Raw genomic sequence first — 16,549 nt, 5'->3', positions numbered from 1 at the left:
GTTTTCAACCTTGATAGCAATACAAAATATTTATTGAGCACCAAATCATATTAGAATTATTTCTGAAGGATCATGTGACACTGAAGACTGGAGGAATGATGCTGAAAATTCAGCTTTTATCACAGGAATAAATGACATTTTACAGTATATCAAAATAGAAAACAGTTATTTAAAAAAATATTTCACAATATTACTGTTTTTACTGTATTTTTCATCAAATAAATGCAACTTTAGTGAGCAGAAGATAAAAAAAAGGGCCAAACTTTTGAACAGTAGAGTACATAAAAACTGGGAATAGTTCACAATGGTCAACTCTACTTTTTTTTTTTTTTTACCTAAATCGTTTTTAGTGATTTAATTATCCTTCTCGTATACTGTTAAAAAGTTTGCACTGTAAAACTTGCATTGCTGCAATAGTCATAATGTCAAATGTCATCAGTGTATCAAATTAACAGTTAAAACTTTAAAATTCTTTTCTATTTCTATTGCGCTCGGTTTCTGAAAGCAAGAAAGAGTCTTACTGAAAAGGCCCCGAAAGAAACACGCCTGATCGTAATCAGGTAACCCCGAAAACAGCTCGATTATACCAGACTTCCTTAAGAAAGATTAGTCAACTTTACTTGTCGTCCATCATGCGACACACCCAACTAGTCAATTTGAAAAATATGTGTCCCTAACGCAAAACCACTTATGTCTACAAATGCAGCATGTAAGAGATCTAATCTCCTGTATTTTCTTCACTCAGGGTGTGTGAAACTTGGCAAAAGTGCTTAGTGAACAAAGCCATGACCTGAGGAGAGACGTAACTAAGAATAGAAGAACAGCACTGGTCACACACGCTAACACACGCTAACATGCCCTGGAATGGGTAACGGGAGTGGGTCTGTCCATCACCTTAAACCTGTGAAACTAGATCTTAAGAAGACTAGCCCTACTTCAGTTTCAGCATGCTTGCTTTTTCTACACTACACACTCATAGGTTTTAAAGAAACGCAGTCATTGACCCTCCAACGCACTCCTGTACCCATAATAACACCACGCCAAAGCAGAAATAAAGAATTAAAAAACACCCTGATAGAGTCATGTGCCCTTATTCCTCCTTTCTTTTTCTTATCTGGCCATCGTTCTGTCTTCACGGTCTCAGCTGACACCCTCACTCTCAACGGAATGAGCCCTGTCAGGACTGAGATAAAGAGATTATTCACACACGCACACAAACACACACACACACACACACACACACACACACACACACACACACACACACACACACACACACACACACTTAACGGAAATGTTCTGTAGATCTCTGAGATTGAGATGATCGGTCGATTTGAAAAAGTCAGCTGATTTAAAAACAATGCTCATGACAGACGCTCTCACTATATCTTGCGATAACATTTGTCGATCTTGTGCAGTTACTTGTGATTTTGTGTCTTAAACATTTGGTCTTCTGTTCAAACATTCGTTTGTTGTGAACACAGTTGCGAATTCGTCTAATTTCAAAGGGAAATTTGTCAGTAGAAATGGACTAAAATTCACAGTATGCCACAGTTTCCCAATAGATGTTTGTTCATTTGTAGCAGTCATGAATTAACACACAAGTTTTAACTCCTACGCTGATTTAAATATCAATTCCTTGGAGTAAAAATGATCAAAGTTGATGAACTCACACCTCGACTGGTCTCGTGAATTACTGATAGATGCCTTTTAATTCTTGGCACTTTATTTTTTTATGTTGGTATTTTAAAAAAATGTGTATTTAATGAGAAAATGTTTGAATAAAAGATTAATGGCAGAAGTTACGGTTATTATTTATTGGTAGGCTTAGTAAAGGATCAGAAAATAATTGGACTAATCGTAAAAATAATCGATTGATTAATCAACTAATCGACAGATTAATCGATCATCAAAATAATAGGTAAGTACAGCCCTATATAAATGTAATTTAATTTCATCCTGACTCATAATTTTTTTGATGTCGAAGCGAATTAAAATATAGACAAAAACAATCGTAAAAATAATCGACAGATTAATCGATCATCAAAATAATAGTTAAGTACAGCTCTATATAAATGTAATTTAATTCATTCTGACTCAAAAAAAATTGTGGTGAGCCCAGTTAAAATATAGGCAAAAACAAACCTGAACTACTGACCAGCAGAAACAATCCCTGAAATTAATAATAATACAAAAAGAGCTTGTATGGATGGATGATAGAAAAGAGGAAAATAGGAGAGATGAGGCAAAGAAAAGCGCCAGAGACAAGAATAGACATGATGCTCAGAAAGACGCAATAAACCGGCAGTGAAGACTTGAGGAAGAACTGTCTCTCTGAGGTCGCAGAGGAAGAAAAACCGAGGCAAGGTCGTACGCTTCACTATGGCAACCGTGCGCATCTCTGCTTCTTTGATGCAATAAGACGGCAGATGAAACTTGCCAACTCTCTCAGTCTTGTTCTTTTCCTCTCGTCCCCCATTGAAACACGGGCTCTGACTGCGTGTGTCGTGAGTCATTGTTTGGCCTTGGTCTACATTGTGCAATAGGACTATTGAAATAAAACTGAATGAGTATCACACATGGGTAAATAACGTAGGTGAAAGGACTTATTCAGTTAGGCACATTCAGATCCAGAACGAACACATGGAATGGTGAATATATGATAAGATTCATCCATTGCTCATTCATTTTAATGTGAATTTGCTTTGTCGACGCAAGCAAGAACATGGGCCAGTTGCACAAAATGACAGCGTGTTCTTGCATTACCGAGAAAGCAAACCTCAGAGCTCAAGAGGGCGATATAGTTACCTGTGCTATTAAATCGGATGTGTTATTGATAGTTTAACTGCTGTTTTGGGCGCTTGTGATCCATAAATATCACCTGCTGCAATATTTCAACCACCTAAAACAGCAGGACATTCTGAAACACTTAACGTGAATACAGTGATATTAAAAGACCAAATTCAGTGTGCAGCTTATTGATGATCCATAGATTAATACAGACGAGTTAAGCAGAAAGCAACACGCTAAATGGTAAGCATTTTCTTTATAATGGTTTTCAATGGAAAAACGCTTCATGAGAAACTGCATGTACATACTTATACCTTCTCTTTTATGAGTACTGTGAATTCAAACAGTATGTTTTTCGCCTACTATACAGTGAGGAAGTATGCATTTTGGACGTAGCCTATGAATTGCTTCGCCGCTAGTTCTTGGCCAGAATGAGAAAATAGACCATTAAAGATGACAACAGTGTCCCTTGTGAATAAAGCTGAGACATATTTTGCAACAACGCATGAAATAAAGCTTGCATAGCTATGAGCGTTTGCAATCACATCCTTGCATACATATGTTTTGGGCCTAAGTCTTGCTCTCCTTTCTCCCATGCTCTGTCTAGAAAAGGGATTGAATGGTCTATTCATCCTTGACGCTCTGAAATCCTCCCATTTCCTCTCTGTCCGTGCAGTCAATGGGAGATTAAGCGTCAAAAGGCAGTAGCCCTGGACTGAACTGATGCCACTCTCACACACACTCACCCTGCGTTAAACCCACAGCTGGGCACTTGTATAATGCGTTGACAGCTGGGCACGCACCCAGAAACACACTCTGTACAATCTGTGTAAATTCTACCCTGTTCGTTTCATTCTGCCGCACACCCTGATGCCATAAAAGTGCAACTCTACAATCACTTCTGCTGAGTTAAGCAGGCCCACCGAATACACGAGTGGAGGCACAAAGCAGTCGTGCGGGTGGAGAGGGGGGGTTTGGGTGGGGCGGTAGCACATCGCCTCTAAGGATTGTAGGTGTAGGTGCAGTGGGGTCGGTATTACCAGAGATGTTCTTATTATTGGGTGATACGAGGGTCTGTGTAACGGCTAACTTGGATCACGTGTGCCTTGATAACCAATCACATTACAGCCTTGACGTCATTGAATTTTGTTCGGAGTTGTGAAACAGTCAACTGTTTGTGGATACCAATCGATCCAAAATTAATGTTTAAAGGGTTAGTTCTCCCAAAAATGAAAACTATATCATCATTTACTCACCCTCAAGTTGTTCCACACAATTTCTTTCTTCTGTTGAACACAAAAGAAGATTTTTTTTTAAGAACGTCGGTAATGGCTACCGTTAAATGTCTGGTTACCAACATTTTTAAAATGTTTTTGTTGTTGTTGTTGTTCAGCAGAAGAAATAAACTTATACAGTTTTGGAACAACTTGAGGATGAGTAAATTATGACAGAATTAAAATTTTGGGGTGAATTATCCCTTTAAGAACAAACATGTTGAAGATTAACCAATGGGCTGTCGATTTATTAAAGGGGTGGTTGATTATGATTTCACTTTTCTAACTTTAGTTAGTGTGTAATGTTGCTGTTTGAGCATAAACAACATCTGCAAAGTCACAACGCTCAAAGTTCAGAGCAAAGGGAGATATTTGCTTTTTAAGAAATCACTTTTTAAGGACTACAACAAACGGCTGGTAGAGACTACACGACAATCCTCCCGGATTAGTGACATCACCAACCCCGCCCCCAGGAACACGATTTATAGATTATCAAGACAGAATATGCTAATCAATTACTAGAAGATAACTACACATAAGCTACATAAATTCATCAACTAACCATTCAAAAATGTTGTCTACATGTTGTCACTTCTTCTTGAGTCTCTCCATCTTTCTGACTTCGGTTTGAACATAAAAGGCTAAAAGTTTTTTAAATTTTCAGTGCATGTCTGTGTGAGGTAAAATGACACAAGCTCTTGAAGCTCCGCCCCCTGTGCCGGGAGCAGCAGCTCATTTGCATTTAAAGGGACAGACACAAAACGGTGCGTTTTTGCTCACCCTCAAAAAAAGTGATAATTTTAACATGAAGTATAAAAATATCTGTGGGGTATTTTGAGCTAAAACTTCGCATACACACTCTGGGGACATCAAGGACTTATTTTACATCTTGTGAAAAGGGCATTATACCACCCCTTTAAATGGTAAGCCGCAATCCCCCAAAAACACTTTATTTAGTGTAGTGAAGCCTCTCCTTCATTGACATCCATTAAAAAACGGCCTCTTGTCTCCTTCCCAGTGTACCGCAGCGTTAGCAGGCATTACGCTTTTTTTGCTAACCTTCCAGGCTTGCCTTCAAGTGGCTTTGATATTACTGACAGATGTAGAGACTTTGAGATAATCACTGACTTTGACAACCACATCACTGGAATTAATACATATTTTTATTTATTAAACATTAAAACATGTCTTCTTACATGTATATAAGAAGACACCTGGGTGCAAAAGAGGGTTAACGTTAAACGTGGATCATGTACTTGCAGTAAATGATCCGGGATATTATACACACACACACCTGTGTGATGGTCTATAGACTGATGAAGGATAGTGTTGTAGGTTTTGTAAGGCACATCAACAGATCTTAAATCTGAAACCTAATTCAGTCTCTAATCACTAAAACCCAAACATAACAGCTCCATTCATAGAACTGGACCAGCAGCCACCAGATACACACACACACACACACACACACACACACACACACACACACACACACACACACACACACACACACACACACACACACACACACACACACACACACACACACACACACAGACAGACAGACACACAGTTACTACCTGGACTGTAAGGAGATTTGAAGCTTTAGTCTTTTGAATTAGGATCGCTGAGCCCTTTCACTTCACTCACATGCACAAAGTATTCAGTATTTGAATCTTAAAGGTGAAGTGAAGTAAAATAATAACAAATGTTTTTGAAACAAAAAAGCTTGTTGAATTGCACTACTTGAAAAAATAAGCATTGCATTAACCCTGCATGCATTTTTATGGGCTGAAATTCAACATGGTTGTATATTTAAGCTGTGAATATTTCAATTCAAAACATTTCACACACGTTTTCATTAATAAAAATTCAATAATCCATATTCACCTTTCAGATTTCACTTCCAAAATATTCATTCTGTTTCAAAATACAACCTATAATATTCGACCGGCAATTTTCGGTCCATTTTATTTCGCTTTACAAATTCAGTGGTTCAAATTCAACAGAAAATTCAACATCTCACATCCGGGAACGGCAGGAATATCAGTAGATTACCGATTGATAATCTCCATCTGTCAGTGGACCTCACCAGCAGGAGGTGCAAGCGGCTGTTGACGAAGAAAACTATAGAGCAACGGGTGAGAGTCATTCATTCATAAAAACGAATTTACAGAAATGGAGCAAGCGGTAAGTATTTGTGATGATGATCAGGGCCAGTATATATATATGGAAAAGCTGATAAAGACACAAAAGCTGTGTTAACATTTAAGTCTTCACAGTTATTTTTGCACATGTAAGCAGCTCTCTCTACCGTGAACGAGATTATAATGTTATTCCCCGATGCTGATGTACAGATAAAACGTTAAATCTGAGGTAGTAGACATATTTTTCTCTCGGTTGTTTAGTTTTCTTAACTTTATATTGCGGTGATGTGCTGCAGTACTAGTGTTTCCCTCAATACGTCATTCTCCAGGATTCCCCAGCAGTCAGGAGACTTAACGGACTAATACAGTAATAAAAAATACCAAAGTAGGATATAGGAACCAGATAAGACCAGATATAGGAACAGGCAAGTGGACTCAGAATATGAACGTAACGCGCAAAGTTTCACGCTGAGAGCTTCCCAGTGAAATACTGGCATAAAGTTGGCATCACACTGGATATTCGATATTATATATTCGCACATTTAGGGACCGTCTCTAAAGTTACATACGACATTGCTACACACGTTTCTAACTTCAATAGCATTTAAAGAGAATGACTTAGTCATAAAACCAACTGTAAAGTGTTCATGAAGGTGCATGCCAGGCATGATGCACACCTTTTAGATTTTTGATATTTAATAAAAATAAACTGTCAATCATCATTCAGTGTCATATGATTCTTCAGAAATCATTTTAATATTGATACTGATTTGTTGCTAAAGAAACGTTTTGTATTATTATCAACTATCATTGATTATTTGGTTAATAGGAAGCATGGATTTCAAATAGAAATCTAACATAATTGTCTTAACTGTTCACTTTGATCAATTTAATGCATCCTTGCTAAATTAAAGTACACGTTTCTTAAAAAGAAAATGATTACTGACTCCATACTTTTGAATGGTAGTGTATAAACAAAAAAAAAGGAAAATTCTGCCACCATTTACTTACCCTCATGTTTCTCCACAACTGGATGACTTTCTTCTGAGAAGCACAAAAAAGATATTATGCAGCATCAGCCATCATTCGTCTCACTGTATGGAAGAAAGATGCAATGATGACTGAGGCTGTCAGTCCCTAACATTCTGTCTACCGTCTCCTTTTGTGTTTCACAGAAGAAAAGTCATACAGGATTGGAAGTGGAAAAGCATGAGGGTAAACGATGTCAGAATTTGAAAGCAACACTTTTAAGATTTTTTTCACACAAAATAAAATTAACCGCATTTATTTCCAAGATGATAACTGGATTCCACTTGTTGAAATAAACAATGTTTTTAGAATAATGTGTTGTCTTCACATACTACTTTTCAAAATGTCTGCATTATGTTATTGTTCCATTTCAAGCCAATGTTTTGCCACACGGACTTTAGGGAAGTCTACCTACAAGTGACTTATTTATGGTCTTCTCTGCATACAAAACTGGGAGAGGAGGAAATATTTCAACACTGGAAAATGTTTTACTCACCACACCTTCAGAAAATGCCAGTTCTATACGCTGTCACCGGAGCAATTCTACAGCCCACGTCAACACCCAAATTCCCATTCACCTTGCTATTCAAAGTATTCAAATGTACAACCCATGAATTCTGAGGGTAACCATGATGATATCTGAAAAGCCCTGAGGAAAAGAGCAGCTATCGAGCCCAGGTGTGCGCTTTCTCTACAGAAACACACACCTTTGTTCGTCTTTCTCAGCTAAATCTGTTTTACAAGGACATCCAATATTACCTTCCCAAGCCCGTCCTACTTTCTGCCCTCCTGGACCAGTGCTACTTAACAACTATAGCTACAAAATTTAGTGCGTTTTAGCTAAAATTAATCAGACTAACCATAGGATATCTCAGTCACTTCGATCAAATCACAGCCGTACAGTATATGTAATTAAATAAAATGAAAAATCGAATGTAAAATTCCTCTTTCCGATACGCAACTTTTACGTCAAAGCAGTCCAGGCACATTTACAGCTGTCGGAGCAGCATATAATCCTGTTGGGATTATTCAGGAGGAACTCTGTGTTCCAGGAGATCTGCTGGCGCATTGGCTTGTCCACTCTCCAGCTCCACGGGGTTTGCTGGGACATGGGATCCTATGGGACCGTACGTTACTCCGCCCCGTCGACGTTCATAAATAACCACAGATTACCTACTGTCAACTTTAATCCATCTCATTCTCTCGCTATAGCTTTCTTTCCATCTCTCTTTCTCTCATCTATACTCACACTTTCCATCTCTCGCTTCGCTTGCTGGCTGACCACTATCAAACCAGCTACAACCAGATTTGGGTCCGTCAGGACTACTGGGCTACCGGAGGATGACTCAGTTTTATGACATCTATCAGTAATAAACCAATAATTATAGAAGAGATTATTAGTTATATGTAGGTACACAGTTCATGTGTAAGGGATGTTATAAATAAACTTGGAAAATATTGACATTGATAAACATACTGGTAAGACTTGAGTGAATCAGTTGTGAATTCCTTGAAAAAAATTCATCATGCCTTAAAATAGCTTGAATGCAACTCTACACCCTTGCCTCATTTAGTATACGCAGTTCTATGAATATGCAAATTATCCCCGCCTCCACTCACTGACACCAGCTCAGAGATCCACTCATTTGGTTAGTTTGGTGTTATCAGAAACACCAGCGATTTCAAACCGCGTCTTTGGTTCACTGCAGTTTTAAGGGGAAAATACTCAGCAATGGTGTTGACTTATGAATTTGCACATGGTTTGTCTTAAAGCACATTAAAAACAACACATAGACATATAAACAACATTAAAAACTTGATTTTCACCACAAGGTGACTTTATGACTCAGTGGTTGTGAAAGTGGGATCACAGATTTTATATTTAACATATTTAATTATATTTTATATTTAAGCATTTATACACACACACTGTGTGTATATATATATATATATATATATATTTGTGTTTATCAACATTATACCACAATTGCTGTACTAAACCCAGAATATCCCTGGAATAAATTTGGCCTCTTAGCCAGATGTGGTTGGGTGTGCATGTACTGCAAAGCATAAATTAAGTTCCAGAGTAGTATTTACAAGTATGCATAGGTTTAAGGGTACACAAGTGCACAAGGAACGACATTCTCTGAATAAATGGATGGTGTCCCAAAGTGTGCATATGTGTGCAGACCGTGGCGGAAATCTAAACTATGATCCAGTTAAGCAAAAACCCCATGAGTAGTAAAAAAAACCCCATTTTTATTACCCAGTTAAGCAACTATATCAGTGTAGGGGACCGTTACAAAACTGCTAAAGAGTCTATGTGTGTACTAGGTGTATAGTTTTTTTTGTGTGGGATTAGGAGATTTGAAAATGATCTCAACTTCACTTTACCCATAACTCTCCATTTAGGTAAATGTTTTCTTGTGGTTATGATTTGGATGAATGATCTCTCTCACTCTCTCTCTTTAACACACTGGCACAGTAGAGGAATTCACCTCCCTCGGTGCCAGTAGCTGCGCTTGTCTGAATCCAGTGCTCTCTAGCACACTCAGATACACGTGGCACTACCACACATCAAGAGCGCAGTCCTGCCAGAGCTTCAAACAGTCTTAGCGTGTGTATGGGTGTGAAGGTGTGTGTCGAAGAGAATTTGAGAAGCATATATTAAGAGGCTGTCGTGCCAATAGGAGGATATTTTCCCTCTCATGCACATAAAATTAAAAAGCCTCATTATACACCATCCTAAGTAAGAGACATATATTTCTCAGGCTTTCTGATGCCATTCCTTTCACCCTCAACTTTCTCTCTCACCACTTTCCTTCCATTTTCTTCCAGTATCGCAACCTCTAATTCTTCTCATTCTCTATTTTCTTTCCCTCGACTGCGTGTGGGAGTTTGGATGTGGCCAGCGAGACCCAATCTGGAGTTCAGCCAAGGAAACTGCTTTCATCGTTGTTCCCTCAAAAGCACTGAAAAATGAAATGTTCATACGATTTCCTCAACTCCCACAACTTGAAAACACAATCTGACTCTGTTTCTCTCGTCTGTCTCTCACTTTCTTTCCCATCTTTTCTCCATCTGCCATTCACACACTGTCTGTCGGTCTCGCGTTTTCTCTCTTTCACTCCCATTGTGCCATCTCTTTCTCACCCTTGTACCATATCTCCCTCCTCCTCTCAGTCGATTTAATCCTTCCTCAAATTAAGGAGGTGGGGGGGGGGGACTTCCCATTCCACATTCTCTCCCAAAAATCTATTTTTGTCTGTGCTCTCTTACTCTACTCGGACTGAAACATTTTATTGAAAAAAAAAAAAAAAACGGAGCATGGGAGCGATGAGTTCAAGCCTACTGGAGCTGAAACACACACGCAAGGGCAGAGACACACATACATACACACACACACACATAAAGAGCAGCCAGGGAGAAAAGCCACAAACAAAAGGATCATTTATTACATGCAGAAAAGGGGGGTTTGCGGTTGTGACCACGTTGGACCAGCACAACGTTGGCCCCTTCTCAACATTCACAGCCAGCATGCCGCATTCCCCCCAGTGCCCATGCCATGCCGTCCGCTAACTGCAAAAGACTCACTTCACCCACTCGCTAAAAAGAGCCAGTATCATTCACTCTTCTTTCTCTAGTTTTTAATCCAACTCTACACTCTGTGATAGTCTTATCATTTGATTTGAGATCAGGCTGCAAATCCGGGCCATCAACATTTGATTTTTAGCAAAAAACTAAGAAAGCGTCAAAGCGATACACAGATCAAAGACTTCTACGAACAACCACTGCATGCTTTCTCCTATTCCGCAAGGGTCTCTGTTTTCTCGCATAACATAAACTGAACACGGAGATTCAGACATATGTGGTTTGCCTGCTCAGTCGATATTTGTACAAAAGGACAATTTATGCAAACATCCCATCACTGAACGGCAAACCCGAATCTAGCCACAAACCCATACGTGCATTTAAAACATGCAGAGAGAACTCAAAGAGACAGTAACTTAAACAGAATGAAAAGACTGTATTTAGCCATTTACCCTGTAATTATCATAACTATCGAGGACACTTTAATGTTTTAGCTCAAAGATAAACTCTGGAAAATTCTAAAATACATTTAAAATAGTAAATCAAATTTAGGATCCAAGGGACTGACAGAGGCGGCAGACAAAACCAATGGTTATGAGATTTGCGAAAGGCAACTTTCCATTGCTCTCTGATCAGTATTGTTGGCATAGTAATGCCTGGTAGACAGGTGGCTCCTGTACATGTATATAGAGGCACCAGGTGGATATGAATAAAGAACAAAAGTGAACCATGGCCTCATAAAGTTTTGTTATGGAACAGACTGTACTCTGTTTTCAGTGCATCATCACAACCTGTTATTGACCAAAGCGGAACTAAAGATGAGATAAATACAGCAACACATTGAAAAGATATCCGACACGATTCTGTCATCAGGTGTTTTAATTAGGTGCTAATATATTACAGTGTAATATAAGTTTACATACTCCTTGCAGAATTTGCTAAATGTTTTTCATTCATTAAAAATAATAAAAATTGCATTTTATTTATTACTGCCCTCGGTGTCCTCTCATTTCACATTATTGATATTTGTATTCCGAGACAAAAATAACATAATTTTCACATTATCCTTTTAAAATAGTAAATTTTATGCATTTGGAAGGTGCTTTTATTCACAGCAATTTACACTGCATCCAAGGTATGCATCTTATAAATTTGCAGACGATAAATGACTGTTTGTATGTTCTGTGAAAAGGCAACACATTTAATTTAAAAAACCAAGTAGAGTAAACTTTTGAACAGGATGATCGGTGTAAAAATATTATTTTGTCTTGTGTGAAATATCTAGCTTCTGAAAAGCAGTACTAAAAAAAAAAAAGAAAAAAAAAAAGATCTATTATCTATTATATTTGTATAAATTCTGCAAGAGATTTATAAACCAAGCAGACAAAGTATGCAAACTTAGGCACTGAATTGTATAATGGACCTATTCAGTTTGGTGAAGCTATGAATAAATCTTATAATGTATGTACTTTTCAGTACTTTTCAGACTAAACTCATTTTTAGATTAGAGCTGATCTTACCTGTACCATCGTTGCTGCTGCTGCTACCTTGGTGTGTCCGTAGCTCCTCTGACTTGTAAAAGTCAATGCTAGCATACATGTTGAGGTTTGAAGCACTTCCGCCTGAACCTCCAGCTCCTACGGAGCTCCCTGCTGCTCCTCCACCCAGCACAGAGGAAAAGATACGGGCAGCAGGTGTGTGGACAGCTGCTTGCCCATCTGTAGCAGCATGGGAGCTTTCCTTGTTAGCCAGGTCCAAGTCTATGTAATTGAGGCCCTGTTCCATGGATGATGTCTGTGAAACAGATAGACTGGGTAGTCCAGGGTTGATGTATTGAGATGAGATGTCTGCTGAGCCACTGTTCCCCCAAAGCATTCCATCAAAACCAAGTCGACGGCCTATAACTTGAGAGTGATCAGGGAATGCGGAGGATGTTGCAGAGCAAGGTAGAAGTGAGGAAGGAGCTTGGAACGTTTCAGAGCAATGGCGGCGACAACCTTGTGGATCTGCTCGGATTACTTTAGCCCCGTGATCTGGGTTTGGGACTTTGGCAAGTGGAAAGTCTAGTCCCAGTCCCAGTCCCAAACCTAGGGCTGGAACTACTGACTCAGGCTGGTCTGGCAAAGAGGCTTTTGGTGATGTAGAACTTAACGTGCTGCCTGAGTTCAGGCTAAAGGCCATCTTTGTGTAGTCACCACAAGCTGTGGGTGGGTCTCCTGGCTGTGGTACAAACACCTGCCTGCTTTTTCTAAGTCCCATCTCACTCTCTGCATCATCCTCATTTAGAACTGAAGAGCTGTGCTCATCTTGAGCTTTAGGGGCTGCTGCAGGCGTGACAGGAGGGGTAGGGAATGGGGGAAACCCAAGTGGTGTGAGGGAGATAGGCGAGGGGGATAGTGAGACTCCTAGCTCCATATTGACATACTCAGAAGCAATTAATGGAGAAATGGGGGTGGAGGAGCTATGTGAGAAGGGCATAAACCCGGCAACACAAGAGGTAGGCCTGGGTAAGTGGCGGTGGGTATTAGGTGGAAGAAAGGCATCTTGTCGAAATCCTCCGGTTCCATTATCTCCTGCCTTTTGGTTCCTCTCACCCTTAAACTCAATGCTGACATACTCCCCAGGGCTCTTAGGCTCGGGAGGAAGGGGAGTCTCACGGACTCTGGGTAAAGTGTTGGCTTTAGAGACATCCACAAACAGGCTAAGAGGTCGGCCCCGCTGACCAGGATGCCCTTGCTTTACCCTTCCAGGACCTTGTCTTTGCTGCAAGGATCCTTGCTCAATGTCCTTTGCAATTGCACCTGCTGCTTTTCCTGTCAATTTGACAGCCTTTTCTTCACCTTCACCCAGGCTCTCGCTGCTAGCAGAACTGGAGGAGTATGAGGACGACGAAAGGGACAGATGTCGGCCAACAGGGGGTTCCTGATGCTTAGACTTGCTATTCCCAAGCCCTCTACCTCCACCCAGACCTCTACCACCATTAACCAAATGCTTCCCTCTTCCTGGCCCTTCCTCAAAGTGTGTTGAGGGATTATGTTTGTATGAGCGGGGTAGAGAATAATAAGAATATACCATCTTGGGTGGAGGCTGCTGAGGATGCAGGTCAGATGGAGTGTGGGGCTCAGGTGGTGGTGGGGTACTATTGGCAGAGCGGGCACTTATAGGTGACATATTCATGTAGTCACTGCCAGTTCGGCTGTCGGCACTGCTACTCCCAACCCAGGCAGTAGGGACCCCTCGTTGGTCTGGTGAACAGCTACTATTGGGAGACATCATCATGTAGCCATCTGTACCAGAAGGTGGTGGACGGATCTGCCGTGGGGGTGAAATGCTATTATTGGGGGTCATGGCCATGTAGTCATCTGCAGACTTTGAGTCTGGATCTGAAACTGTTACTGAGAGGGCGTGAGAAAGAGATACTGGGGGAGCTGAAACTCCTGGTAACATGGACATGTAGCCATTATCTACTGCTCCATTAGCTCTTCCAGTGACAGCAGGGACACTCGTTTCACTGCTACCAGCATCACCTTTAACCTCTGCAGCTACTTCCAAGTATCCCGTTTCACTTGCTGTTGCTCCAGAATCCTGCCTTGATTCAAAGGATTCTCGGCCGGTGGTGTGAGTCATAATTGCATAGTCATCCTCTTCAGCAGCTTCTTCCCCAGTTCGACGGAGTGGTGCAAGTCTCTCTAAGGCCATGGGTGGGAGGGAGGCCCGCTTGCTCATTAGCCTGCGCTCTGCTTCACATTCTCTGCTAGAAGAGCGCCTCAAAACCCTCCTGGTCTGTGGCAATGAATTTTGGCTTGACTGAGTTTTGGAAGCCCCTCTCTGACTCATAAGGATGTAGTTGGATGCTTCATCCCCAAGAGAATGCCCACCTGAGCTACCTGCAGACCCTGGCTGCATAGTTGGGGTTAGCAGAGAGTGCTCACCAGGGCTGGAGCCGTATTCATCCGATGATCCGTAGTCGCTAAGAGAACCAGAGACAGAGGGCTGTCTGAGAGGTATTCTACTGTACACGCTACCATTACCACCCCCAACACTGCTGTTCGTCCCGGTTCCAATTGCACAAAACTCAGATCCATGTCCTGTCCCAGAAGGCAGGCTTGGTGCAGCTGGGGTTGACGTGGATCTCATTAGTGCATGCTGTGCCTTGACTGGGGTTTGAGCACGAACAGATGTTGATCTCAATATAGGGGTATTGGAACATGACCCATTAGTCGTTGGACTTGAGCATGAAGCAATCCCTCCAGTTGTTGCACCACCTCCATCATCAAATTTTCCACCATCACTGGATGTTCGAGTTCGGGGGAAGCTGTGGCGAGAAGTCGGAGAAGTGTTATTACATCCTCCAGTTGTCCCCGGTGGCTCGGTCCGTGGACGTCTTGTGAATCCAACCTGGCTGGGTGGAGGATTAGGGTGATGCCGTCGAGATGGAACACTAATAGGATTTGATGCAGTGTTGCCACCTCCCACTCCTGCAGCAGCTGACTGTGACTTGCTACGTTGGCGAAACTCCTCACTCAGGGCCTTCATGGCTTCCAGCAGAGTTTCATGCATATTCTGTGCTACCACAGAATCTTCCACTTGCATCCAAAACTCTCCAGGGCCAGTTACTGCTGAACGACCCACCTCCACGAAGAAGAAGTTTTCAGAATGACCACAACGCCTCACATTCATCAGCTGAAGCACAACAGCGGCTGCATCAGAGTTTAGCTTGACAAAGTTGACTGTCTTCTCAGTCAGACAGAGCCTGTAGATGCCAACCAGGTTCTTGGCTTGGCCAAGACCTTTAGGCCAAACTTTTACTTGCCAGACCTCCTTGAAGGCAGGACCAGGGGTTGGTATTCCATAGTCTCCCCCATTTGCACTGTCACAGAGTGCTTTACCTGCAGAGAGAGAGAGAGAGAGAGAGAGAAACATGTCAGTATAACCATACACAATCAGATACATTTAGCAATCCACCATATAAACTCAACGTAAGCACATCTTAATATACATTTTAAATAAACAAAAAAAGTAATGTATCATGTAAAATGTGACCAAAATGCATTTTAGTAAATATATATATATATATACTCAATTCTAGAAATGTCTGAGTAAGCAGAAAGCTTCATCTTTTAAAACTAGAAGTGGTTTGTTAACAAGTGCAAACAAGGAGGACAAAGGTCACTGATAAAGGCTGAAGTCAACGGGCCATTACTAATACAACTGCAAATGAACACTTGATACTCATATGAGATGCACTGTGAGTCAACAGCCAAAAGTCAATACTGCAGTGTATGCAATGTGTCCCAGGGGATAAAAAGATTAACAATCTGTGGCCTACAGAATCATGCAATTAAAAGAATAATGCAGTAAAAGAAGCCTTTTAAAATAACTAGCAGAGAAAACCAAACATGACTGTCACACTTCACTTTCGAAAAGAGTCCAGCATTAGTCAATATAAATGAATATATTGTTGTCCGTATCTACAGTGCCATTACAGAGTCATTTCCTGATCCTCTTCTCCCCAACCATTTCTGTCACATAACTCTCATAACATAACTTCATATAAGGCCACAGGTAAGTCAGAGACAGGGCCTATTTATTGTGATGTACGGTCATAAAGACATACAATAAGGAAATATTCAATCAAATATCATACAAGCCTTTGATGGTTTTCAACACAGATACAGACACACAGACACTGGTTGAAACTTTATGAGAACAATGTGG

The 16,549-nt window shown here is 40.7% G+C and overlaps 1 protein-coding gene across 1 annotated transcript in view; it reads right to left on the bottom strand.

Moving 5' to 3' along the window:
- LOC308685769 (insulin receptor substrate 1-B) overlaps positions 1-16,549 on the bottom strand; it is a 49,479-nt gene that overhangs the window by 16,504 nt on the left and 16,426 nt on the right. The window contains exon 2 of the mRNA XM_081357758.1: positions 12,352-15,720. Within this exon, the coding sequence (XP_081213884.1) occupies positions 12,352-15,720 (3,369 nt within the window). The remainder of the gene's footprint in view (positions 1-12,351; positions 15,721-16,549) is intronic.

Source organism: Scardinius erythrophthalmus (assembly GCF_964197995.2).
Source record: "Scardinius erythrophthalmus genome assembly, chromosome: 2".
NCBI lineage: Eukaryota > Metazoa > Chordata > Actinopteri > Cypriniformes > Leuciscidae > Scardinius > Scardinius erythrophthalmus.
This window is presented reverse-complemented; position numbering and strand designations above follow the sequence as displayed.